Genomic DNA, 27776 nt, shown 5'->3' with positions numbered 1-27776 from the left:
ACTATATAAACGCCACGCGCACTGTATCCGAACATCTGGGAAAAATAAAATTTTAAAGCATTTGCGCCAAACGGTCGAGAGTTCGGGACTCACTAACTCTGAAGCAGATCAAGAGATCGAAACTCAGGAAGTCATAGCAGCGACCTGGGGAGGAGAGGAAAAGGATAGAACATTTGGGGCTGTGATATGGCGGTTGCACGTACTGGTGTATACGTCGATGACTATCTCGAGTGTAGGACTACTCAAATCCAATCTTACACGATTTGCCTACTAGTCTATTTTTTTCTGATTTTTTTTTTTTTTTTGAAAACTGAATTCAATTGTATTTATTGAATGAAGATGCGAGCACACTGCCGGCAGACATACAGAGGCTTCTGTCGACAATGAGGGAGCTGGACGAGCGATCGAACAGTAATAAACTAAACCAGATAAGCTTAAGGTTTCTAATGACTATGTTATATGTATAGTATTTGCTTTTTAAAAATGTGTATATGTTAGCGTTTAGGCGGGATTCTGTATGTATGTGTCATTGAAAGCCACGTGTGTTGTGTAATCAGTGATGCTGAATCAGACTAGAGAGCAGACACGGCAATGTTTAAGTTTGCCTTCCCAGAGTTCGAATAAGGCCTCGCCCGAGCAGGAGGAAACAATCGACAAGTTGAGGAAGGATGTTGAGTGCAATCAGGAGAATATACTCAACCTTTCTACAGAAAAGGTTTTGCTTGCCAAACAAGCACATGATCTGGTAGGATTTATTCAATCTACTGCTTCTGCCTATAATTCGTAAATCGTTTTCGGGGTTGGCTTTTGGTTTCTCAACAAGTGTGATTTCTTTTCAATTTTAATTATGTCAAAATTTGGGTTTTTTCCATCTCTGCGGGTTGGTCACTCTCACTCGCTTATTTAAATCAAGCATGCACTTTCTAGCTGTCTAGGGGATTTAGGTTTACAAGTAAAATGACTAGTGCCGCATTTCCTTCAAGAAATAACCTGTTAATTGTCTGTTTTAAGCCACACGAATGCACTTTCTTGGCTGTCTGAGGGATTTAGGTTTATAAGTAAATGAATAATGACCATTGTTGAAATTTCCTTCGAAAAATAGCTGTTAATTATATTTTCTATGACATTACAAGCGTATTTTTGGGCTAGAAAAAAATTAGATCTCCCCATGTTGTTACTCTAGGGAGAGGATGTAATGTGCCAATACAAATTGTTATTCTTGGGCTTGAGAGAGATTAATAGAAAGATAGTAAAGTCAAATGAAAGTAAATGCCCTGCCAAGGATCCTTGTTTGGTGTTTTGCTGTGGATTTACAGTCACAAGTAAAATGGCTACTAAAATGCTTTATTAAGTACTTCTGTTTGGTGTTCTGGGTTTGCTATGTGAGCATAAATAGTTCTCCCTGTGCATACTCAGAAATGATGCGATCTAGAATGCTGTGGAAGCTTCAAAAACTTGATATCTATTTGTAAGGAAAAATATAACCCCTTACATAAGATATCTCGACTGATTAAATAAATAAATAGTCAACCTAGATAAATGAACTGGGACCGGAAAGTGATAAATGCTGAATTAATTGTGGAAATTAAATGAATTTAAATGCAGTTCTTAGTTGGATTCTAAAAGTGGGAAAGTGATAATAAAGATGCCTGGAATTGATTTGCCAAGGTGCCGAAATTAGAGGACTTGATCAAGTGATGCTTCAAAATTTGCAAACTGACTGTAATTTGCTCTTGCTCAGATCCGCACCCTCAGAAATGAACTGGCAAAAGTCTGACTGTTAGAATTAGCTCGCTTCTATCTTCTGATGTCTGAATCTGAGTAAGGATTCACAGTTTTGGAAGAGCTGTCTCTGGATTAGATTGCGTGGTAGTTTTTGTGTCAATGTTTCGGATCATGCTCCATGATCCACCATCAAGATTTTGTTCTTTGATAGCACTCAATCATCCTGATGATGGATCATTGAGCATGATCCAAAACGTTGATGCAATAACTAACACACAATCTAATCTAAAAACAGCTCTTCCAAATCTCAAGGATTGTGCAAACTTGATGTCTTCAAAGAATTGACAGTGTTTACAAACACCTTTGTGGAGTCTGCTGAATTGCACATGTCATGTTCTCTTCAGTCGCCCCCCTATGATGACTGATTCAGCAACTTTGGAACAAGGATTGAGAACAAGAAAACATGCAATGAACCTAGGATAATTTATGCTGGTGTAATCACTAATTCTTTGATGAAATTACTATGATGTTGTCATGAATGCTCTATGATAAATGCTTTTCAATTATTATGAGGCTACCCTTGATATTATCAGATGAAAGCATGAATGTCTTTCAATATAAAATTGCACAGAAAGCAACACAGACTCGCACTAGGTTAGCTCACAATAGCTAGTGAGAAAGTTAGTGGGGTGTAACTTGAATTTTAAAAGATCGAAGTTCATGTTTGCTATAAAGTAGCATATTTCAAGTAGTGTGTCCTTTATGTAATAACAAGTCTACAACTGACATATTCTTGCATAGATTTGGCTCATCACATCATCACTCATCCCCAAGAAAGGAAGTTTGTGGGTGCTGTGTGCTATGGCATAGCCTCTTGTGGAACTTGTTGTAAGAAGCTCCCTAACAAAAGAAAATTGGGTTTATTCACAAGCATGAAGAGGAAGGCACTGAAAAAGAAATTGTCTATTGAGAAAAACTATTTGTGGGTTGCCCCGAGTACATTTTCTTGCACTTTATAAATGAATATACAATGTTCCATGGAGTACCGGAATGGGTAGATGGGTATTAGGGATAGGGGGACCAAAGGCCTAGATTTGGGGATGGTGGTGCAAATGTATATAGTACTTTAAAAATTAGTCATAAAAACTATATAAGGAATAACAAATAAAACTTTGAAATTCTAAACACATTGCATCGAACAATGAAAATGTTGAATATTAGTATATTTATATTAATTTCAAAATAATGAATATATTCAAAATTTAAATATAATTGGCTAAAGCCTAAAGGCCTAATGCCTCTAGTCATTCCTTAAGTCCCCAAACTCCTCATCACTTGAACTGTTGGACTCCTCAAGGTCAAACTCATCCAAACCAATACCAATCGACCTTGTTTGTGCCACATCATCATCAACTTGGGCTGACTCCCCTAGCACTATATGTTAGTGTGTTGTAGTCAATGAGACACAAGGCACTATGCATAGCCACAAGCTTCTGTACTCTAATAGAGGTAAGCCCGTTCCTCTTAACATTAACATAGTGAATGGATCTATAAGTAAACCACTTCCTCTTAGTTGTAGAAGAACTAGAAACCTAGGACAATAGATGAATGGCTAGTGTGGTTGTCAAAAAAGTAGGTCCATGTATAATCAATCATAGAATTGGATCCTCCTATGCCATCGTTTCCCTATTTAGCTTGTCCTCTTTTGGGTATCCCTTTAGAGTGACAAATTTTGATCACTCAATTCAAATGATGTTGATATCTGTAGTATCATACATCTTTTGAATAGTCTTTATGAACCTAGTTTTCACCTCAACATCTTATATGGGTAACTCTGCTAGGCCTTCGCATTTACCACTTTGGATTCAATGTGTAGGCAACCATGCACAAGGAAGTGTTGAGCTTCTCTCATCTCTGATGAATGTCTAGTTGAATATTTTTATTCCAAAACTAAAATGTGGGGTCCTTTTCTTGTATGGAAACCTTCATTTACCCAAGTGTATTCTCTATAAACTCATACAAGTCTTCAAGAATAGGTGCATTAGTATCCTCATATCTAATTACTTAGAAGACTCAAGTAATGATGGCAACAATGTATTTTGTATCAGCCCAAAATGTGTCACTCTTCACTAGCTTCCTTGTTCTCTTCCCCTACTTTGACTCAGAATTTTGTCATCAATTCCTCTCTATTGCCATGACCATTAGATGCAATGCCTCTTGCAGCTCAAGCATCCTCTCCAAAAGAATCAAGTATGATGCATATCTAGTCTCTATAGGTTTTTGGAACTCCTTGGGAATGGTCTTGAAGAGTGCATGCAAAGTGTGGTGGTTGCAAATCAACATTTGCACATCTCTAGCATCATTAAGTATCTCTGTATCCCAACTGATTTTGCTTATGTCTTTGAGTGTGTTGGGACTCAATTCTATTGTGACATTTTTGCTTGAGTCCGTTCAACTTTGTGTGTCAAAGTGGTTTCTGGCGCAAGTTAACAACTAATTTGAGAAATTCTAAATGGGTCATTCATGCTTGTTTTTGTGCCTCTGGATGTTGTTCAATTTCCCTTTCAATGCCTTGTCAAATACCTAAGTTGAAAATCCAAAATTTGGCTAAGTATTATGTTTGTTGGGTTGTCGGGGTTTCAAGGTTGCACATGTCATCATGCCTCTTCTATCGACCCCAACTCCTCTCTTTGAACCTTGTAAAAGTGGCTAAGTGTCAAGTTTGTTGGACCTTCAGACTTTCGGTGTTTTCCTTATTCATCTACCATTTTTTTTATGCATTTCCCTACATTCTCGATCCTTGAAGTCCGAAGTGTATTCTTGGCTAAGTATTGTATTAGTCAGTTAGTCTATTCATTGGTGGTTCCCTTATTCCCCTTCCTCTTTAAGCATCTATTCCTTATTCTTCCCAATCCCTGAAGCTCAAAAGTCTTCATAAGCCTAAATCCTTAGCTGTTGGAGTTTTAGGCTTCTTCATCCATCTATCCCTTGCTACATGTTCCCTACTCCTTGACTCCCAACTCTCCAGTTTTCAAACTTTTGCATTCCTTCTTACTCGTTTACCATTTCCTCCAATCTCCAAAAGTTTGACATCTTGATTCCTTCTACCTATTTCTCTTATCAAAGTTTGAAGTTTCCTGTTCCCTTCTACCACTTTTGGGATATATGAAGGAGTATTTTTGATCCTTGATCCTCAATATCTTCCCTATCCCTTCTCGAATTCTTCTAAGTTATTTGAACTTTCAGGCTTTCTTATATCTTCCTACCTTCCCCTCCATCCTCGATTCTTTTAATTTTCGCCTTTCTTGTGCTAATGTCTTGATGACATCATCTTTACTTGTTGACCTCATGCTGACATCATTTGTCTCAAGCAATTCCTCTCCATGTTGACATCATCCTTATGTTATGCTGATGTCATCCTTTGTTGACGTCATCATTGGGGGTAGGACTTTTGGAGTATTTCTTCATTTCTATTTCCATGGTAGGTAGCTGGATGAATCCTTGATGCTTGATGCCCAACAAAGGAGCACCTTGTCGAGGCATTAGAGATGGACGTGCTATTAAGTAACTATTGGAAATGGGGCACATCAGACCCAACTCAAGCCCCTTTGCTTCCTTTGTGGTTTTGGTGAAGAAAAAAGATGGCACAATGGAAATGTGCATTGATTATACAACATTGAACAAGAGGATTATCAAGAACTGATAGCCCATTCTTAGGATCAATGAATTGATAGATGAGCTTCATGGAGCAGTCTATTCTAAAAAGTAGATCTTAGATTGGGCTACCATCAAGTTAGTATCTAAGAGGAGGATATTAACAAGATAACTTTCTAGTGTCACTATGGGCACTATGAGTTTTGAGTCATTCAAAAATAAGATATTTTGCAAGCAATCGAGAAAGTATGTCCTAGTCTTCTTTGATACATTTTGATCTACAACGAAATGTGGGAGGAGCACCTACAACACATTGATGAAGTATTGGGAATTTTGGAAGCACAAACGTTGTTTTCCAAGGAATCAAAGTGTGAGTTTTGTTATGATAGAGATCTTGTATCTAGATCACATCATCAATGCAAAGGGAGTGTAGGGGGACATGGTGAAGATCAAAGAAATTCGGGATTGGCATCACTTGAGGAACTTGACATAGCTGCGAGGATTGTTCGCCCTTTACAACTACTATAGGCATTTTGTCAAGGGTTTCTCCTAACTAGTTGTGCCCTTGATTGACCTTACAAAGAAGGGGTCTGTTGAATGGATTGAGGATGCACAATGAGCATTTGATATACTGAAAGAGGTAATGAGCTCATGTCTTATGTTAGCAATTCCAAATTCACTTTTCTTTTTATATTGGAATGTGATGCATCAGTAGAAGGAATTGGGGCCATGATCATGCTAAACAAGAACCAAATTGCTTTTGAGAGTTAGAAACTCATAGAGGTGGAAAGGTGATTCTCCATATATGATAAGGGAACATTGGTCATCATGCACACATTGGTCAAGTTCAGGCAATACTTGGGTCAAAACTGATTACAACAATTTGAGATATTTTTACAATCAGAAGGATCCAAATGAGCAATAGCGAAAGAGGGTGAGCAAACTCCTAGCATATAATTTTGATGTTGAGTATGTCAAAGAGAAGAAGAAAATTGTTGCTAATGCATTGTCTAGAAGGATGAATCCACATTATTTGTCTTTTATCTTTGTGGATTGGAAGAATGAAATCATAACGAAGTATGCGAAGAACATGTTAGTAGCTAATGTGTTGGAAGGGAAGTTGTTAGATGACAAGTACACCATTTGCAATGAACTCATTCTCTACAAGGGAAGAGTCTACTTGGTGCCAGAATCAAGGATGGAGGGAAATATTTTGCCGAAAGTTCATGATACTCCTTTGGTGGGCCACATTGGGTATTTCAAGAGTTACAAATAGATAAGGGAAAATATTCACATGGAAGGGACTTGTTGGAATGTGAAGTCAGTTTTGATTTACATTTACCATTGAGTACCATGATAGTCTACTCAAGTTGTGCTTGGCATACTTGGCCAAAGGCCTAAAGGTGAGAGGGTTGCAAGGGGATTGGTTGTAGCTCCCCTGCCATACTGAAGGCGTTTTTTGACCAAGTCAGATTTTTTTGGACTTACTATTTATAGCAATTTGACATATGTTTGACATGTAGTTGCATGAATAACAATTTCTATTTTTAGAAAGTTTTTCTTTGAATAGGGCTTTGCAACTTGAATGTCATATGCTATGCGAAGTCATATTTTTTGTACATTATGAAGATTGTTGTAATAGTGAATATTTTTTGATAAATAAAATATGAAAGATCTTTGTTTGTGGTTTTTTCTTGGTATATTTTTACTAGGTTTTCCACGTAATCCTATGTTTATTGTCTATTGATTACCTATACAATTTGTACTGGAATTTTTCACAACAATTAGTATCAGAACGAGGTTTTTTGTGCAGAAGTTGTTGGTTTTTGAGAAGTGAACAATGACAAGAAGCACACTTGCTAGATTTGAGGTGCAAAAGTTTGATGGTTCCAATTTTTCTCTATGGAAGCTAAAGGTTCAAGTTTTTTGGGTGAAGGATGGATGTGCCCTAGCTCTCAAAGGGACAACATCAATATCTGCAACCATGACCCAAGAAAATTGGGATGAGAAGGATAGCATGGCTAGAGAAACAATCCAGTTATCTCTAGTAGATTTAGTTTTGTTCAATGTTGTAGAGGCTCACACTTGTGGATCAAGCTCAAAAAACTATATGAGACAAATTCATTGGTAAATAAAATTCGATTACAAAAGAAGCTATATAATTTGAGGATGGATGACAATTCATTAGTCACGAATCATCTAAATGATTTCAGCACACTTGCAAGCAAGTTGGCTTTAGTGGGGGCGAAAATCAAAGAAGGGGATAAGGTAGCAATATTGTGCTAGTTGCTAGAAACTTGGGATGAACTGGTTATGGATCTTAGTGACTCAACACCGAGTGGGAAATTGGTCTTCAAAGATGTGGTGATTGCAGTAATATTTAAAGATTCAATGTGAGAGACATCTTGAGGATCTTCTTCTAATGAAGCCCTAGTTGCAAGAGGCAAAACTCAAGAAAGAGGAAATTTTGAGTGTGGACAAACCAAATCTAAACCTAAGGGGCAAAAAAGAGTCATGTTTGAAATATGGCAAAAACGGACATGTCAAAAAGGGTTGTAGATTGCCAAAAGAAAGCATAGGAAATGCTAGTTCATAGGCATTTGAGGCAAACATATTAGAATTTCAAACACCATTGGAAGACAGAGAGGTATAAATAGTTAATCTATGATGCTCCTTACTTCATTTTTTGATTCTATATTCTAGTGCCTCCTTTCATATGACTCCACACAGAGACTGGTTTTGTTCTCACCAGTCTTGCGATGGAGGTATGGTTTACATGGGAAATGACACCCCTTGTGAAGTATTGGTGAAGGTGAGGTAAAAGTCAAGACATTTGATGGAGTGGTGAGAACTATTTAGCATGTCAGATTGTACCAGGATTAAAGAAAAATTTACTGTCACTTGGAGTTTTTGATGAACGAGGTTATTGATTTAGTGGAGAAAATAGCTGTCTCAAGGTAACAAGGGGAGTGTTGGTTGTGCAGCTTGTGCTAAAGGGAGAAAAAGTTGGGTATCTCTACAGACTGATTATGGAGAAAAAGTTGGGTATCTCTACAGACTGATTGGTGAAACTAGTAGTAGAGATTCTGCAGTGGCATTTGATGCAGAAATAGACTCAGTATCAATTTGGCATCAACGACTAGGTCATGTGAGTAAGTATGGTCTCAAGGTACTACTAGATAAAAGTCTTCTCCTAGGTGCCAAATCTAGAGATTTGAATTTTTGTGAATACTGTTTGTAAAGAAAGTAGAATAGATTGAGTTTTTCTATAAGTACTACTAGAAGTAAATAAGTTTTAGGAAAAAATCATTTAGATACTTGGGAAGCTCTTGTAGCATCTATTTGGGGATTCATCATATTTTGTTCTCATTTATAAATGACTGTTCTCATAAGGTGTGGGTTTTTCTTCTCAAGAAGCAATTCCAAGTGTTTTCATATTTTAAGAAGTTTAAAGCTGTGGTAAAGAGTCCAAAGGGTAAGACCATAAAATGTCTAAAAACAGATAATGGAGGAGAATTTTGTTCAGGAGAGTTTAACTAGTCTTGTCATGAGCATGGAATTGCAAGGCAATTGACGGTTACTAGGACACACAACAATATAGTCTTGCTGAACGCATGAACCGTACAATTATGGAGCAAAGGATGTATTTTGAGCACTGCTGTTTTGGAGCAGAAATTTTATGGTGAGTGTGTTTCTACAGCCTATTTCTTGATCAACAGATCACTCACTACAACTCTAGATAATAAACTTCTTGAAGAATTATGGATAGGTAAACTTATTGATTATTCTTTTTCTCATGTTTTTGGTTCTGATGCTTATGCTCATATTCCTAAGGAGATCAGAAATAAGTTGGAAAATGTATTTTTCTCAGCTATGTAGATGGTTCAAAGGAGTACAAGTTGTGGGATACTGCTGCCCACAAGGTTATAGGCAGTTGAGATGTTTATTTTAATGAAAAATCAATGCAAAGAGGTAAAGAACAACAAGGTACAAAAGCAATTCTAGTGGAGGTGGAAAAACCTTGATGATAATCTACATATACTAGATGAAAATCAGCAATATGAACAACAATTAAATGAGCAATAGGGGGACATATTACTGATACGTTAGAGTATACAAAACATTTGAAAGGCATTCTCCTACTTGTATTTCTGCTTATGCATTACAAATTGATGTTGGTGAAACTAGTTCATATCAGGAGGCTTGTAAAGTTGAGTGTGCAAAGAAGTGGAGAGTTGCCATGGAAGAGGAGATGGAAGCTTGACATAAGGACAAGACTTGGGAGCTTGTGTAATTGCCTAAGGGGCAAAAAGCTATTGGGAATAAGTGGGTTTTCAAATTGAAAAGGGACATAAATGATAATTTGGAGAAATACAAAGCTCGGTTGGTGGCCAAAGGGTATGCACAAAAGTCTAGTATCGATTTTGATGAAATATTTCACCTGTTGTACAGTTAAGTACTGTTAGAGGTGTTTTAGCTCTTGTTGCTAGTCTTGATTTGGAGTTAGAACAATTAGATGTTTAAACAGCCTTCTTGCATGGTGATATCTCTGAGTAGTTTTATATGAAATAGCTAGAAGGTTTTGAGGAAAGAGACAAGCTGAATCTTGTTCGTAGATTAGAAAATTGCTGTATGGTTTGAAACAAGGACCAAGGTGTTGGTACAAGAGGTTTGATTCCTTCATGATGAGTTTGGGTTTTAGGAAATGTGAGGTTGATTATTGTGTAGACCCTAAACACCTCCAAATAGCAATGGAACCCTCTTGAAACCCCAACACCACCTTCCTCTATGCTCACGACATTCCCTAGGCTGTACAACCAACAAATAAAGGAAATAAACTTTCAAGTCTATAAATACAACTGAAATCTTTCAAGATGGAGTCTAGCTGTGATCTCTGTGTGAAATCATTGAGTAATCCTTTAGATTGGATCTTTCACCAACATAGAAGATGTTCCTTGCAAGAGTTTTCATCCTCACAAAGTTTGATTTTAACCAAATCCAACTCAAGAAATCAAATTGGGTTTTCTCAGAGAGAAATATTAGAAATAATAAATTCAACATTCCAAATTGCTGTATGGTTTGAAACAGGGACCAAGGTGTTGGTGCAAGAGGTTTGGTTCCTTCATGATGAGTTTGGGTTTTAGTAGATGTGAGGTTGACCATTGTGTAGACCCTAAACACCTCCAAATAGAAATGGAACCCTCTTGAAACCCCAACACCACCTTTCTCTATTCTCACTCCATTCCCTAGGCTGTACAACCAAGAAATAAAGGAAATAAACTTTCAAGACTGTAAATACAACTAAAATATTTCAAGATGAAGTCTAGCTGTGATCTCTGTGTGAAATCATTGAGTGATCCTTTAGATTGGATCTTTCACCAACGTAGAAGATGTTCCTTGCAAAGGGTTTTTATCCTCACAAAGCTTGAGCTGAACCAAATCCAACTCAAGAAACCAAATACGGTTTTCTCAGAGAGAAATATTAGAAATAATAAACTCAACATACCAACTGAGCTCTCAATTCCCCTTGTATAAGCTTTTTAGGGAACTTTCTAGAAACTCCCTTTTAAAATCACTTTATTAGTTTATTAAGCCTTTTAACTCCAAAAAGCAATTTAATTTACTTTTAAAACATTTACGACACTTAAAGTCATTTTTAAGTGTCTCATCATTTAAAACTTTCCATTCTCTTTCCAATGAGCTATAACATTGAAGTGCTCTATAAATAAGTTAAAAAGACAACCTTAGTGAAAATAATTAAATATAGCTCAATAATGCACCCAATTAGTGGCGATGGTCGAAATCCATCAGAATTGAAATTTGATTGTGTAGGAGTCGTCCCGATGATGAAAGATGATAAATGGACTTTATTGGGTGATTCACTAAAAATAGTTGCCCCCTCCAAGAATCTTGGAGCCCAAACCAAAAGCCGAAAATAACATTTGAAAGCATCATATGACTCCTCTAAATCATTTGAGCTCACTGGTAACATCAAATTATCCCTTTGAACAAGCTGAGACAAACCTAGAAAGTCAACAATAATTGCATTGCTAGAGAACTTGAAAATGGGGATATTACAAATATTTGCAAGGCAAATAATCTAAGGGATTTGTGCTGAAGCATTGCAATGTCATTTTGTTTGTAACCTTGTTAGTAAATGGAATTTGAAATTTTTATCAAGATTATTGTAAGGAAATGATGATAGAATATTCATGTGAGTGGAGTTACTTGTCATTGGGTAAATATTCCAATTTGGGCTGTTCCATATACACCCACATATTGCCGTACAAAGAGGGCTGGGCGCTTAAACACAAATAGAAGTTTTTCTGAAAGTTGAAAGGTGATTGGAATTGGTGGGACCCTCTTTGCCACCCGTACCACTTGAAGATGCTGGCCAAAGGGAGACGTGAGGCCCTCATAAGGAATCACCTAAGTTTTGAAGGAGTTTAAACTTCTAAATACTAGCCATAGCCTCCGAGGGGAGTTTCTATGAAGTTTGGGACTAAGTTTGGTTAATCTTCCAGCTACATTATATTAATTGCTGCTCATACAAGCTACAACAACCTTATTTCTGAGATACAATTTCTGAATTTAATTTCTGATTTGTAACAACGATTACATGTCGACAATTTCTAGTAGAACTCAATTTAATATTGTTTTAACCATAAGTATGAGTGTATTTGGAAAGCAAGGATTGATGTATTTTTGTATCGGCCTCAATGTTATCAGCAGTTAATGCAGCAGTTGTATCAGTTTAATATCAGCTGGTTTCACAAATTAAGACTATGTTGGCCAATTGTTTGTTAAAATGTCAGTGACCTTTTCCATCTTTGGCAATTGTTTGTGAGAATGCCTATGATCATCAATGAAGGTCATAGCCATTTTACTTTGTAAACCCAAAAATATTGTTTAGTTTTCTGTCCGGCCAAGTGTTTGACAAAATGTCTATGAGCTGAAAGTGGCAAATTACTAAGTATTTTAAAATTCTTGGTAAAGGGGTATTACAGGACATCCTATTTTCCATGTTTCATGTCTGAAGAAGGTCCTTTGCCAGCATAGTTCACATTCCATCCACACTTCTTCAGTTGGATGAATAAGGATTTATCATCCTTGAGTTGGAGATCCTTTGCTAGCATAGTTCACATTCCATCCACACTTCCTGAATTGGATGAATATTATAAGGATTTATCATCCTTGAGTTGGATGCTCTTTTGGACCAACAATCATGCTTCATTCATAACCGCCATCACAAAAGTTTTGGTTCAATGATGAGGACTGCAACCAAAAGATGCCACGTGAGAACCTCTCCACCAGTTTCCCTAGTTCAAGCCTTGTGGACATGTAAAGTCCCCATTTTCTGAAGGGAGTCATTTATCGGAGACTATTAGCATATTTAATTCCTATAGGCTAAGTCGGGTATTTTAAGAGAATAATTAATTATTCAAATTTTAAATAGTCCTAAGCTTTTCAGGATTATTTATATTTAATTAATTAAAAGCTGAATCTTGGTTATTTTAATACAGTGACTTTTATTGTATGTCAATGGAAAATTATAAAATGGGTCATTTTATAAGCAGGAAAATGAAATAAAAGAAAAGAAAATAAAGTAATTCTATCAAAGTGGGATATAAAAGGGTTTGAGAGCCAAAAATCAATTCACTCTTGACTTGTTATTTTCTTGGGGAGCTTTGAGAGCTTGTGCTTTTGGTTCAATAAACTTTAGGACAAAAGCCCTTGGGTTTTTTATTGGTTGATTGGACAAATTTTCATTTCAGCCCACCTTGGTGGATTCACACAGGATTCACAGGTGTATTTAATTAGAAAAAAATTAAGGGATTTGTTTGCAATTGCCGACTTCTGTACTTCAAGTACAAATTTATTGAAGTTTTGCCTGCAATTTTTTTTTCCTCTTCTCTAGCTCACCATCCTGATGATGAATCATAGAGTATGATTTGAACAGTTGATGAAAAAATATACACAGTCAAATCCAGAAGTTCAAATTACATCAACATGGACTGTGGAAACCTAATGTCTTCAATAAACTTATCTTTCGATTTGTTTGAAAGGTGAAAGATGCTGAAGATTATAGGGGAAGGATGCATTCAGAAAATAAATTAAAAAAATTAAATATTTTGAAGCAGCTAGATTTCACATAGCCGTACATATTTAAGCTCCAAATGGAAGTCATACCACTTTAAAGTATAGAGAGATGGTTCAAATCATTGGATGGAAGGTGGGATTTGTGTTTGAAGGCTTAAAAGCCTCTGGGAAGATTCCAATGCAGCATTTAAGAGGTCAACAAAGTCAACAAGCTATCAAATTAAAGAATTGAAACTTTACTTGGTTGTCATACCTTCTAAATCTTGTATACACCACATAAACTTAGACAAAGGTGGTGGATTGGTATCCTTGAAGACTTCAAGGCCTCTTTCCATGATAACGTGGCAGCTTATAACATCTTCAGCCTGCCATACAGCCTAAGGAGGAAGTAAATATTCAAAAGGAGCTGCCATTCCTATCTATAGCCTGTCGTTCCTTATTTTGGGGTGCCACACTTCTTCAAGGAGGGGTCAAAGCTAGGTTGAATGCTGATTGGGCTTGACAACCAGCTCCTATTTAAGGTCAGCAAGTAAAATATTAGGAATATTTGAGGATTCCAAAAATATTAACAATTGTGTTTGAAATTTTTTTATACCACAGTTAATAACAGCAATGAATAAATTCATCTTTGGATAGTGAGATGCACATCAAATAGTATACTTTGCAAAGGAGAATTATTTCCAACATCTAGAGTTGAGAAATGTAACTTGTGGTGACTATTTTTTGACAATCTGTTGAAATCATTTTGGCTGCAAACTGTTTGCCAAAATGTCCTTGAAATACCCAATGTTTGTTAAATGTGTGTGATTATGCTTTTACAATTGTTATTTGCAGCTGTTTATGAGTATTTAAATCAGAAATAAAGAATGAATCATTGCATGTCAACTATTTGACAATTTTCCTATGAACCAAATTTGAAAAGCTTGCAAGTTATTTGAAAGAATTTGGTAGGGGATCTTACGGTAGTATCAAAGCTATGCATCCTGCTAGCCTTAGGGGTTAATAGTGAAAAGATAATTTTCAATTGCTTTGGGTAAGTGACCAACACTTATACATTTCAGTTTCAGCAGTTGTAAGTTGGTATCAAGGCTTGCATTTAGTGGCTAAGAAAGATGAAGACAATTCAAGAACTCATGACAGAATTCTAACCACATCACTAGAGCATCCTGAGATGTTGGAACCTTACCTATCAGTTGGAAGGAAAGAAGGGACAAAGAAAAATAATTCTTCTATTGCGAGGGAAAATGAAGGCAACATGAATGAACTCATAAGAAGAAATATTTTCTTTTCATGCAAAGGAACTTGGGAGTCCAACCACCTATGCAAGGATAAAGAAGTGAAGTTGTTATAGGGTGAATCAAGAGTCACAGAAGGAGAGGCTGAAAAAGAGAATGGAACAAGACGGTTGTTAAATTGCCCTTCTATAAATTTCAGTAGAGGAGCATGCTAATGTTGAGCCTGTTGAAAATTTCAGTGCTTTCATGCTGTCTCTTCAAGAAGTTTGCAAGGAAACATGTTAAATTTTATGATCAGATTAGATAGACAAAGATTCACACACAATTACACAATATATACCGTGGGAAAACCTTCCTCTTGAAGGTGAAAAACCCAGCAATGAATATGTCTTTATTATCTCAATTATGCAAAGAGACTTTACGAAGATTTTGCTTCACACTTGAAGCTATATATATATATATGTGGATGGCAACAAATCACTATAGAGAATATACGATCTGCTTATACAATTGATCTTCCTTAGTTGATTCTCAAATGGCTGTACGTAGTCTTCTATCTGCTGTAGATGACCTTGATGAAGATACACAATTCTCACGATCTGCTGGAGTATAATTTGCTGAAGAGGAAATGCGAGTCTGCTGAAGATTCGATCTGCTTGTAATGAGTGAATTTGAATTGCCAAAGGAGATGGAGTGCATCGATCTATATACCCCACCATGTCAAGATCAAGCAACACGACTTATGCCAAAAAGTCGGCTTCTTACCAACCAACACGCCTCATTTAATAGACATCGGTTATGTTATAATTAACCCGACTTTTCACAAAGGATGGCGGGATTACATCTAGTTATAATTTCAAATACAAAATCGACAAGAGTGTATAAGTATTAAATTGATACACATGTAAATCGATCTCATAAAATGTCTAAGGCCGGAGGCCAATTAGACATTTAGTTTTGCACTGTCGGCTTAGAGAAGGATACTGACCGACGCTATAAACATCAACAAAACACAGAAAGGAAAATTTGATCTCGAAGGTAATGTTGCTTCTAAGAATGAGGATGAAGCTAATTTTGCAAGTGCTTTTTGTGTTTGAGGAGGAATACATAAGTCTTCATGATGGTGCTGAGATCGAAGGATATGCTGATTTGAAGTTTTCTAAATCAGTAACTAATGAAGGTATCAATGTAATTAATGACTCATTGATCGAGCATGGAACATAGAGAGGTAGCTGGTTTTGAAAATAATGCTAATGAAGAAAATTTAGAAATGTGGTGTGTGAAGAGCCAAATCCCTTTACTGAGTTTGATCAAAGGCCTAACACATTGCAAATTTTGAAGGATCAACTGTTGCTCACTAAGGAAAAGGTTGTTCAAACCTTAACTCGTTTGATAGCACACACAAGTTCGTTGAGTACCTCCTTTGGACAACTCAACCTGAAGAGGGACAAAAGGGTTTTATGTTTGGAGCCGCTATATCAAATCTGCAGACTATCAAACATGCTTTAAAAGTAATAAAATCAGATTACCTGCATTTGTTTTCTGATAGAGACCATGCCATCAAGTTTGCAAAAATGGCTTATAGAGCATTCACAGAAAAGGACAATGAAGTTGATGAACTCAACCTTGAGTGAGCTCGCTTTTCTTTCTACAAAGCAGAAAATGAGTTACCTGTTGCAACCACATTGAAGGAACAAGAATATGATACAGGAACTATGAAGGTCAAACAAATGATTGAAGGAATTAATGAGCTAGGGAGCGATGAAGAATTACTTATTGAGTACAGCAGCTCTACTATCATGGAGATTCAACATGATAGCACTTGCAAAGAGCATAATGAGTGCTGCAATTCGGTTGGGCCTGATAAGAAGATTTTGCATGATGATACATCTTCTATTTCTGATACAAAATTATCTCTTCATGATCTGATTTATGAGACACCTCCTGATTCATGTGATGAGAATGGTGAGATATGAAATCCAAGTGACTGTTTGGGATTTCCAATGGAGCAAGCAGATGAATTTCACATTGATTGCATTGTGAGTTATGCTCATCACTTTTTTTGAGCCCACAAACAAATGATTTGGCCATGTTTTTGATGACACATAAGAGTGGGATGGATAAAGGATTACATAGATCACTTTGGTATGAGGTGCTTCCTTCTACAAAGAAGAATCCAAATCTTGCAGGGTTCTTAGTTTGTTTCTATAGGATGGGTATTCTGTTGGGCTACAGGATAAAGAAACAGAGATTTGGCTCTTTGGTATTCCAATTGTAATTAGAGTGATGCAACATTAGCCATCAGGTATTGGGAATGGAAGACTTCCAATTTGACTTTGGGATCCAAGGATTTCTATGATGGGTGGAATATGCTTCATAGTGTAACAAAGATTGATAGAGTTGCTGGGCATAGTTGTATCATAATGGTGTAGTAGGGATATGGTGGAACATTCTTCACATTCATTTGGGATCCTAGTATTGGCATAGGAGGACTGTAATGTCCCTATTTTCCGAATGAGTCATTTATCAAATACCGTTAACCTATTTTATTCCTATAGGATAAGCTGGGTATTTTAAGGAATAATTAATTGAATAAATTTTAAATAGTCCTAAGCTTCCTGGGATTATTTATATTTAATTAATTAAAAGTTAAACCTTGATTATTTTAATAAAGTGACTTTATTCTATGTTAATGGAAAATTATGAAGTGGGTCACTTTATGAGCAAGAAAATGAAATAGAAGAAAATAAAATAAAGTAATTCTCTCAAAGATGGGATATAAAATGGGTTGAGAGTGAAAAAGCAATTCATTCTTGACTTGTTATTTTCTTGGAGAGCTTTGAGAGCTTGTGCTTTTGGTACGGCAAACTCTAGGATGAAAACCCTTGGTTTCTTTCGTGGTTGATTGGATGAAAACCTATTTTAGCCAAACTTGGTGGATTTGCACAGGTGTATATAATTGGAAAAAATAAGAGATTTGTTTGCACTTGCCGGCTTTCGTACTTCAAGTACAAATTCATTGAAGGTTTTTTTGCAAAAGCTAATTTATATTTCGATTTGTGTGAAAGGTGAAAGATGTTGAGATTATAGGGGAAGGATATATTCAGAAAACAAATTAAAAAATAATAAAATATTTTGAAGCAGATGTACATATTTCAGCTCCATATGGAAGTTGTACCACTTCGAAGTATAAAGAGATGGTTCGAATCATTGAATGGAAGGGTGAGATTTGTGTTTGAAGGCTCAAAAGCCTTTGGGAAGATTCCAATGCAGCATTTAAAAGGTCAATAAAGTCAACAAGCTATCAAATTAAAGAATTGAAACTCTTTCCTTGGCTGTTGTACATCATAAATCTACCGTACACCACATAAACTTAAACAAAGGTGGTCGATTGGTATCTTTGAAGACTTGAACGCCTCTTTCCATTATAATGTGGCGTCTTATAACATCTTCAGCCCTGCCATACAACCTAAGGAGGAAATAAATATTCAAAAGGAGCTGTCGTACCTATCTATAGCTTGCACACTTCTTCAAGGAGGGGTCAAAGTTAGGTTGACTGCTGACTGGGCTTGACAATAGTTCCTGTTTAAGGTCAGCAAGCAAAATATTTGGAATATTTGAGGATTCTGAAAATATTAATTAATTCTGTGTGAAATTTTTGAATACCACAGTTTATATCAGCAATGAATAAATTCATATTTGGCTACTGAGATTTACATCAAATAGTAATCTTTTTTAAGGAGAATTATTTCTAACATTTGGATTTGAGAAATGTAACTTGTGGTGGCTATTTGTGACAATATGTTGAAATCATTTTGGCTGCAAACTGTTTGTCAAAAAGTCCTTGAAATGACCAATGTTTGCTAAATGTTTGTGATTATGCCTTTACGTCACAGCTGTTTATGAGCATTTACATCAGAAATAAAGAATGAATCATTGCATGTCAACTATTTGACGAATTTCCTATGAACCAAATTCGAAAATTTTGCAAGTTATTTGAAAGAATTTGGTAGGGTATCTTACAGGTTAAGGCATTTTGAAGAGGGAGGGCACATTAGAACCTTCACCTCCTAACTATTTTGAGATTGTAATTTGTAATAATAGTACTATTGGTTAATATTTATATTGAGTGGGTTTCTTCTGCATCGGTTGTACCTTGCAAGTAATTCTTTGTGAAAACTTCATATTGATGTTGTAATAACACAAATATTATCTTGCAATATTTCTATATGAGGAGGCCGCGACTGTAAAAAATTAATGTCTCCTAGTCTCTTGCTAACTGGTGATCAACCACTAAATCTGATTAGTTGGGGATGGAACAATTAAGATGGTAGGGACCTTGAAGGGGCAACCAACTAATCTCCTCAATGCCTGAAGGCACATTAGGACTTGAGGATCAATGTTGAAGATTTATAGCTGTGATAGAGATCTAAGATAATATCTAACTCCTCTCCACCGTGGAGTCTCTTCACTTCCCTGTCGGTGATTCTTCCTCTCCACCATGGAGTCTCTTCACTTCTCTGCCAGTGACTCTTCATGTCTATGTGGCTGACGGTGTAGTTGTGGCTGTTGGTGACTCTTCATGTCCATATGGCTGTCAGTGAAGATGTAACTGTTGGTGTCTTTTCTTCTTCCTTCGTGGTGTCTCTTCACTTGCAATTCCAATTCTTTATATTCTTGTTCTTCTTCTTCAGCAGATGGATAGTTATATATTGCTGGCTTCTCTCATTTGTCAGTGGCAAGTTGAGAACATTGTGTATGAAGTCTGTCAGTTCATTATTATTTTATGTTTTCTGTTCTCAGTGATTTCAGACTTATGAAGGTTTATAGAATGTATTTGAGATGTATCTTTTGATTTCATTGTCATGATTGATTTGTAGAGAATCAATCTTATCTTATTGTGATTGATAGTAATCTGAAACTATCAACAATTGTATTCATTTTCAGAGATATAATAAAGATCATATTTGTGTGGGCTGGGTTTTTCACCCTCAGGTGGAGGGTTTTCCCAGGATAAATTTTGTGTATTTTGTTTCAGATTTCTGTGTTGCGAAAACATTAACATGGTATTAGAGCAAGGTTCCTTCTATAGAGCCTAACCGCTTGAAGGTAGATCCTGTGCTTCAGAGGGAGTCTGACATATCGTCAGAAGTAACCTTGGACGAAGAGGTCAGAAGATTGATTTCAACTTTAGAGGGAGCTTGTGGAAGCCTTACATTTCAGCTTCAGAGGGAGCTTGGCATTTCAACTTCAGAGGGAGCTTGGCATTTCAGCTTTAGAGAGAGCCTGAAATTTCAGCTTTAGAGGGAGCCACGTCATCATGAAAATTTGGTTAATGCATTTTTCTCTGTGATGGGGAAATTTGAAGTGAAAGCCCTTGTTAATGAGTTCCTCTCTATGAGAGAAGTTCGAGGTGAAATCCCTTGTTAATGAGTTCTTCTCTGCAAGAGAAGTTCGAGGTGAAATCCCTTGGTTAATGAGTTCTTCTCTGCGAGAGAAGTTTGAGGTGAAATCCCTTGTTAACGAGCTCTTCTCTGAGAGAGTTGTTTGAGGTGAAATCCCTTGTTCCACCCTCTGGGAGTAGCTATGGTGGATCCACCCTCTGGGAGTAGCCATGGTGGAAGTCATGTGTGTGACTTCATGACTTTATTTTTTGTTTTTCTGATTCACCCTCTAGGAGTAGCTATGGTGAATATTATTATGTTGAGATAACATTTTTTATTTGAGAAAATCTTTGATGAGATTTTTTTTTTGACATTCTTTTGGTTGCAGCTATGTGTACTTGTCATGTGATGACATTTTGAAGATCTCTCTCTTGCTAAGAGGGAGTGTTGAAGATTTATAGCTGCGATAGAAATCTAAGATAATAGCTAACTCCTCCTCTCCACCGTGGAGTCTCTTCACTTCCTTGTCGGTGATTCTTCCTCTCCACCATGGAGTCTCTTCACTTCTCTGCCGGTGACTCTTCATGTCTATGTGGCTGATGGTGTAGTTGTGGCTGTCGGTGACTCTTCATGTCCATATGGCTGTCGGTGAAGATGTAACTGTTGGTGTCTTTTCTTCTTCCTTCGTTGTGTCTCTTCACTTGCAATTCCAATTCTTTATATTCTTCGGCAGATGGATAGTTATATATTGCTGGCTTCTCTCATTTGTCAGTGGCAAGTTGAGAACATTGTGTATGAAGTCTGTCAGTTCATTATTATTATATGTTTTCTGTTCTCAGTGATTTCAGACTTATGAAGGTTTAGAGAATGTGTTTGAGATGTATCTTTTGATTTCATTGTCATGATTGATTTGTAGAGAATCAATCTTATCTTATTGTGATTGATAGTAATCTGAAACTATCAACAATTATATTCATTTTCAGAGATATAATAAAGATCATATTTGTGTGGGCTGGGTTTTTCACCCTCAGGTGGAGGGTTTTCCTAGGATAAATTCTGTGTATTTTGTTTCAGATTTATGTGTTGCTAAAATATTAACAATCAATACCCTGTTAAGCACACAGATATATTGAGATGGTGTGTGAATCAATATATGCCAATTTCAACTTGATTAAACATTTAATTATCATTAATAACTTCTCTAAGCATGAAACTCAATTCATCAAAGTAGCATTTACTAATTTTTCCTTAACGATAATGAAACTTATCAACACACACATCCACACAAATGAACACTAGATTTACATGAAAACCCAGAAGGGAAAAAACACAATGAGAATAGCTGCTTGGATCTATTGCCCAAATCCAGCCTCACAAAATAATAGAGAACTTACAATATGAAATAGGCACCAACCTATCGTAGACACCAATCCCTGATTACATTTGCAGGCACCAGCCTATAGGAGACACCAATCCTCTAATCCAAGGTTTGAGCACCAACCCAGCATGTGAGACACCCATCTCACTGAAATACAAGAGATATGAAATGTAGACCTTTAGGGCTGAAAAACTCAGCTACTTCTTGATCTAATCAACTTTAGAACTTCCTCACATAGTGCATATGATCTTCAAATGAAACTGCACACAATGATTGAGATGCTACACACACAACATCACCAACATACTTGCACATTAACCAAACCTTCCAAATATGCACATCAAAGAACCACACTAGGAATGAACCTAGATCAACTATATATATGAACAACAATGATAATTACATTCCCCATGTTGGCCTAGAACAAGATTATTGCATTTTCTAGTTGGTCACAAGAATAAATCTCACACTAAACATGTAGTAGGCTCGGTCCAAAAGCCCACACATTACTCTAGAAGAAGGGACACGCTATGCATTACACCACACATGCTCTATTGGCCCTAATGTACAACATGCTACTTCTTATTGGTACACATTTCAATTCTTTGGTGCATCACACCGAAACATCAACACAATCAGCCAACAAGCACAATGAACACTCTGTCACTTCTAACCTTCTATGTGATGAAGCCGAGCAATTGAAACTCTAGAATATGACACATCATATGTATTCTTACCTAGCTTCCAAACTGTAGGCCATAACACTCAATTGTGGCAGAATGTGGAACCTAACACCATGATAGTGCAATTGAACGCAATTCTGTTTTTTGAGCAACCTACCTCAAAAACATACCGCAAATACTTCTTGACAACAACACATGTGATGGACAATTAGGAACTACTGAAATCAGAGCATAATGATAACATTAAGAGAGCTATTATACACACTTGACTCTCTCTCCAAAACCCAAATCCTCTAATAAGACATGACAATAATTGTAGTCTTCTGGATGCCTTGACATTAATGATAGAACTGACCAACACCTTTGACATCAATGACAACCTTTACCCAACATACCCCCCTTTTGAAGGGGCAATATTGAATAGGCTGATAATGATATTTTGTAATAGTCTTGAGGAGATTGCTCCCTTGAAGGAACCCGTGATTATTGTCATTAGCTTAAATATATTTGTAGTTATTTTCTAAGTATTGTGTTCTTTTCAAATGCTATTCTTTCTTTGTTTGTTAATATTTTGCATGTAATGACACCTTCTAGTTTTAGAATTTTTTTTTGTGAGGTTTTAATGAAATTTAAAAGTGTTAAAGTTAAGAAAGGTTGTTTTAATTTATAGTAGATGGGATTTCTAATAAAGGAATAATTATTAGCACTTCAAATTATTAAAACAATGTAATGTTTCCTTAGTAGTCATCTTAGTTGCTTTAGGAAGTTTCCTTTTCTGTCTTCAGTTCACGATTGTTTCTTTTAGAAACATCATCTTTGTAAATCTATTTAAGGAGCCTTCGTCTCGTTTGTTTAATACATCAATTTACAATAACATGATATCAAAGCCGGTCTGGGTCTGACTCCCTCATGGGGGCCCAGGATTTTGAGAGGTTTTTTTTTTTCATGTTTGTAATTTGCGATTATTTTTGCGTGAGATAAAATTTCAAGGGTTTCTTCGTTCTTGAAGATCACGAATTTTTTTTAGATTTTTGCAAATTTCGGCTTCATTGCAGATTCGTGGGTGTGCTTTCCAGAGCATTGTGAAGGATTTTTTTGTTAAAAATCGCGACCCTTTTTTAATTAAAAGTTTGGGACCCCTTGTTTCAAGTAGCATCAAAGGGTCTATGAGCCGCAATTTTTTAGGTGTCGTAGATGGTTTGGATACTTGCGAACCACGTGGATCTGTTTTCTTCTATCGCGACGTTTTTTTTTTCTGCATGGCCTGCAGCTAAGGTTGTGCTATCCGTGGGTTTGCTCGGCTGTTTTTTGACTGAGTATTTCTTCCACATGTTGTCTACGCTTCACGTTTTTTCGTGGCCACGACTTCTGGTACCCCTCTGCACACTCGTGATTGGTATTTTTTCCTAGTGGATTTTCGCGCTGCATTTTCATTTTTTTTTGTGCCTCCGGTCCACATCTTTGTTCATTCTGCGATCTGTTTTGGGTTTCTCCATGCGCAATGTTTTTCCCTCTGCTCATTCTGTGTTCGTGGCTTGCGCGAGGGTTCTATGTTCATGTTTTACCTGCACGCCTTGTTTTTTGTCTGTGACACCTGCATGTTGGGAGGATGTCTACACCTGGTGATGTAACGTTTGGCTTCAGGATTTGTGGAAGGCCACTATCGATGTTGGCTTTATGCCCAGGATTGTGCCTTTGAAGCCGATTATTGCTTTTAGGAACTTTGTGGAAAATATGTACTCCTTTATGGGTTTTTATAATTTTTTACTCCTTAAAAAAAAATTGGATGGATTTTCTAATTTTTGTCCATAAAAAATTAGTGTTAGTTTTTTTAATTTTTTCTCCGTAAAAAAATTAGTGGTGGGTAAAATCGTATTTTTTCTTGTAAAGAGGGTTTTGCTTGATTTTTTCCACAAAAATCGTGGTTTCTTGTAGCTTTTTCGGATCGCACCTAGAGTTGCTAGGGCAATGGTCTGCACAAGGGTTTGCCGATTTTTTCCACAAAATCGTGGTTGTTTTTCTAAAGTAGTTAAGGTTTGGCAATTTTCTCCTCAAAATTGTGGTTTTATTTTGAGAAGCTGTTCTCGATATCTCTAGCTAAGGGACAATTTTGTTTATCAACTGTAGGTTGGATGAATCTCAGTTTGTTTTGGTTATCTTGGTTATTTCTAGAAGTTTTGCAGAATTAGGGAGGGTCTCAGCAACGGGCTCATTTTGTAAAGCACTCTGAAGAGAAGAGGGCAAATTTCTCTATGCATTTGTGACCAGAAGGGGGCAGCCTTCTATGCATCTGTGACCAAAAGACCTGCAGATTATGTCTTCTGTAGGGTAGTTAGAACGATGACCATTAAGGGAGAGTATTAAAATAATGTAATGTTTCTTTAATGGTCATCTTAGTTGCTTTAGGAAGTTTCCATTTCTATCTTAAGTTCATGATTATTCTTTTAGAAACATTGTCTTTGTAAATCTATTTAATGAGCCTTCGTCTCCTTTGTTTAATACATTGATTTACCATAACACAAATGTATATCTTGTAAAAATGGTGAGTTCTTAAAGATAAAATATAATCCAATGCCTACAAACAACATTTCTCCCCTTGGGAAGAAGATAAACCAAGTACAAATACATGAATGCTTCTTATTCTAGATAGGAATTGGTAGGAAGTAAAATTGTTCGAGTGAATAAGGTCTTGCTAGTAAGGTCTTGTATCTTGTGTTTCCCCTAGTTCCTAGTAGAGGACTTATTCACATGACTTAAGTTTACTTAGGTCTTAGGTGTTGTTTCTAGAAGTCTTAGTTGTCTGGATAAGATATAGTCATTTAATAAATTGTTGAGGTAGTTGTCTCGTTGTACAAGATTAAGACACATGTCACAATATTGTCTAATCCTATCTCTCATCTTGCCTTAATAAGCAAGGCTTCTTATTGTATATCTCATATTTAATCAATCATTTCATGCATCTTTATTACGCAAGCTATTCTTGCCATTCTCTCTTGTGGAAGTTGTTTTTGTCTTGCAAGGATTTCGGGGGTGTTGAGGAGTCACCAATCAACTTCAACATAATTATCAGCACTTCATTTTTGCATTTTTTTGTGTATCCTCTGCTTTGATTGCAAAAACATATTTGTGGACAAGTTAAACTATGCCATTCCTTTTTGCTAGTTTAAAAAAAAGAAATGTGTCACTGTACTCTTTATGACTTAGACTGCAGAATATGAGAAAAATGGAGTTGATGTGTAAATTTTCTTCTCACATATGCATTCATCAACAATGACTAGCTTAGGATGGCTTATTGGAATTCCATTATCATAAATATTCCTCATTGGATGATTCTTCACTTAAACAAGCAAACAATGCCCAAGAATTTAATTTTTTTCAGGCTTGTTTTGGAAAGTTTGTCATCCAGATTCTAAATGACTTTGTGAACAAACATTTGCAATTAAATTCAGAAATGTTATCTGTCCATGCTTCTTTTTAGGATAATCTGATTTTAGATTAATTTTATTTTGAATGGTGTGTTTGTTTCCAAAAGCTCAGATTTTGGTTATTGGTCAACATTTTATGTGGAATACTTGGTCAATTTTTGCAGTTAGAAAGCCATATAAAAAGACTCGACGAGGACTTGCTTCAGTTTGCAGAGGACCTAAAGCAAGGTAATCTGAATAGCACCGTGAATTATGTACACTTTTAAATTTGTACAAATGAAGAAAAATATGGATAGTTTCTTCAGTGATGACTAAAGAAATGATTTTTCAGCAGGCCTTTACAGACATGTATATATATTTGAACTTTTATATGTAATAGCATAGTAATTTTTGAAACATTAGGAGGTTTACTGCCTAGCTTATTATTATATGGTTGTCATTGTTTGACATGAATATGAACAGAAGGGAAAATAGGCCCTGATGAACCTGCAATTCTTCCACCAATCAGCTCAAGGGAGGAAAGGAGGAAAAGTTACTTCTTTACACAACAAGCTAGGAAGCTTGAATTAAAAACTGAAAGAGAATGGGAAAAGGATCGAGATAGGGATTTTGAGCTCATGCCTCCTCCAGGTAGTCACAGAAGGACCATTCCTGCTCCTGTCGATGTAGATCAGCCCATTGATCCCAATGAACCCACATATTGTGTCTGTCATCAGGCATGTTTGCATCCAACCTTATGCACATATGAAAATAGCACTTTTAGAGATCATGATTTGATGGTTTTTTTCAATTTACCTAATTTGTGATCTCATTTGTTTCTCTGCATTCAAAAATCTTACTCCTCTCTGTTTAAAACTAAATGCTGACTAGCTCACATTGTAATAAACTTTCATTCCAGGTTTCTTTTGGAGATATGATTGCCTGTGATAATGAGAATGTGAGTAGCTATCATAAATTTCATCGATTTTTCTTTTATGAATTGATTTATCTTTTGCACTAGAATTCCCATTTGCTAAAATGTGGTTCTATGCAGTGTGAAGGTGGAGAATGGTTTCATTATGCATGTGTTGGTTTAACCCCAGAGACTCGCTTTAAGGGGAAGTGGTACTGTCCCACATGCAAAATGCTGCCGCGGAAGGTTGCTTCAGACCCTTCCATATGAAAGAAATAGATATATTTCTCATAAAAAGTGCAGATGATTTAAAAACCTAAAATGGCAAAGAGGCTATATATATATAATGTCTCCCTTTTTTTAAGTCATGTCAGAGCCACAAATGATTTTAGTTTTTTCTGGATTTATGGAAAGTTGGTATCATTTTCAAAGGTGCTGCAGGTTGAAATCTCAAAGATTATGGATATATTTTGAATCTTTCAAAATGATGAGACTATTTTGAACTGGCAGGATAACATATTGATGAACATAAGATTTTCAGTCCATGGATATAATGTAAAACAACTGTGGAGTTTTTGCATTAACTTTTTAGATCAAACTCTTTGATCAATTATCAGGATGAGAAAGACTGGTAAAAGAAATGTAGAAAAAGTCCCATTGGGAGTATTTTCTCACAAAGATAACATATTATTTCAAGAAAAGTCTGATTTTATAAATCAAATATATATTTTTGATTGGCTAAGAACCTTGTACATGGCATGTGGCTGCCAAAATGTATAAAATTTTTCTCCAGTAAATTTTTTATAGAACATGATGTTATATGTTGGGCAGCTGGACGACACATTGCTGGGTACCCTTTTAGTTTTTACTAAATAATGTGGGAATTGTTAATTTTGATATCCATCTTTATGGAATATTATCAGAATGCTTAATGATTCACTTGGGGCTTTCTTACGAATAAGACACAAATCTATAGTGAACGTCCTTATACTTAATATGGCTACTTGTTAGGCACCTTCCTAACAGACTCTAAATGCTTTTAGTCCATTTTGGATAAGGAGAGCATTTGTATTGACTAGACATTTTGGATTTGAAAACCAATTCTCGACGTTCTTTTTTCTTAATAAAACCTTTTGGTGGAAATCCCAAGCAGTTGTCATTCGGAATTTGTTTTTTCTTAAAACAAAATATAATAATATCTGGGTCAGCTATGCTGTACACTCTAGTGTACATCAACAAATGGATATAAATGTAAGATGCTCTCAAACTCTATATATGAACTTAACCACCTATAATGATT

The 27776-nt window shown here is 36.2% G+C and overlaps 1 protein-coding gene across 2 annotated transcripts; it reads left to right on the top strand.

Moving 5' to 3' along the window:
- LOC131072616 (PHD finger protein ING2) lies at window positions 1-27306 on the top strand. 2 transcript variants are annotated; one of them, XM_058008837.2, is made up of 7 exons: window positions 1-232; window positions 340-411; window positions 558-745; window positions 25749-25812; window positions 26047-26300; window positions 26483-26521; window positions 26618-27306. In XM_058008837.2, the coding sequence occupies exons 1-7, from the start codon at window positions 187-189 to the stop codon at window positions 26744-26746; spliced, it is 792 nt and encodes a 263-aa protein (XP_057864820.1). In that variant the 5' UTR covers window positions 1-186; the 3' UTR covers window positions 26747-27306. The 2 variants fall into 2 exon arrangements, with proteins under 2 accessions (XP_057864820.1, XP_059069271.1); XM_059213288.1 differs by lacking the exons at window positions 1-232; window positions 340-411; window positions 558-745 and adding an exon at window positions 23022-23530.
- Window positions 27307-27776: the final 470 nt, after the last annotated feature.

This window comes from Cryptomeria japonica, chromosome 10 (assembly GCF_030272615.1).
Source record: "Cryptomeria japonica chromosome 10, Sugi_1.0, whole genome shotgun sequence".
NCBI classification, from domain to species: Eukaryota; Viridiplantae; Streptophyta; class Pinopsida; order Cupressales; family Cupressaceae; genus Cryptomeria; species Cryptomeria japonica.
This window is presented reverse-complemented; position numbering and strand designations above follow the sequence as displayed.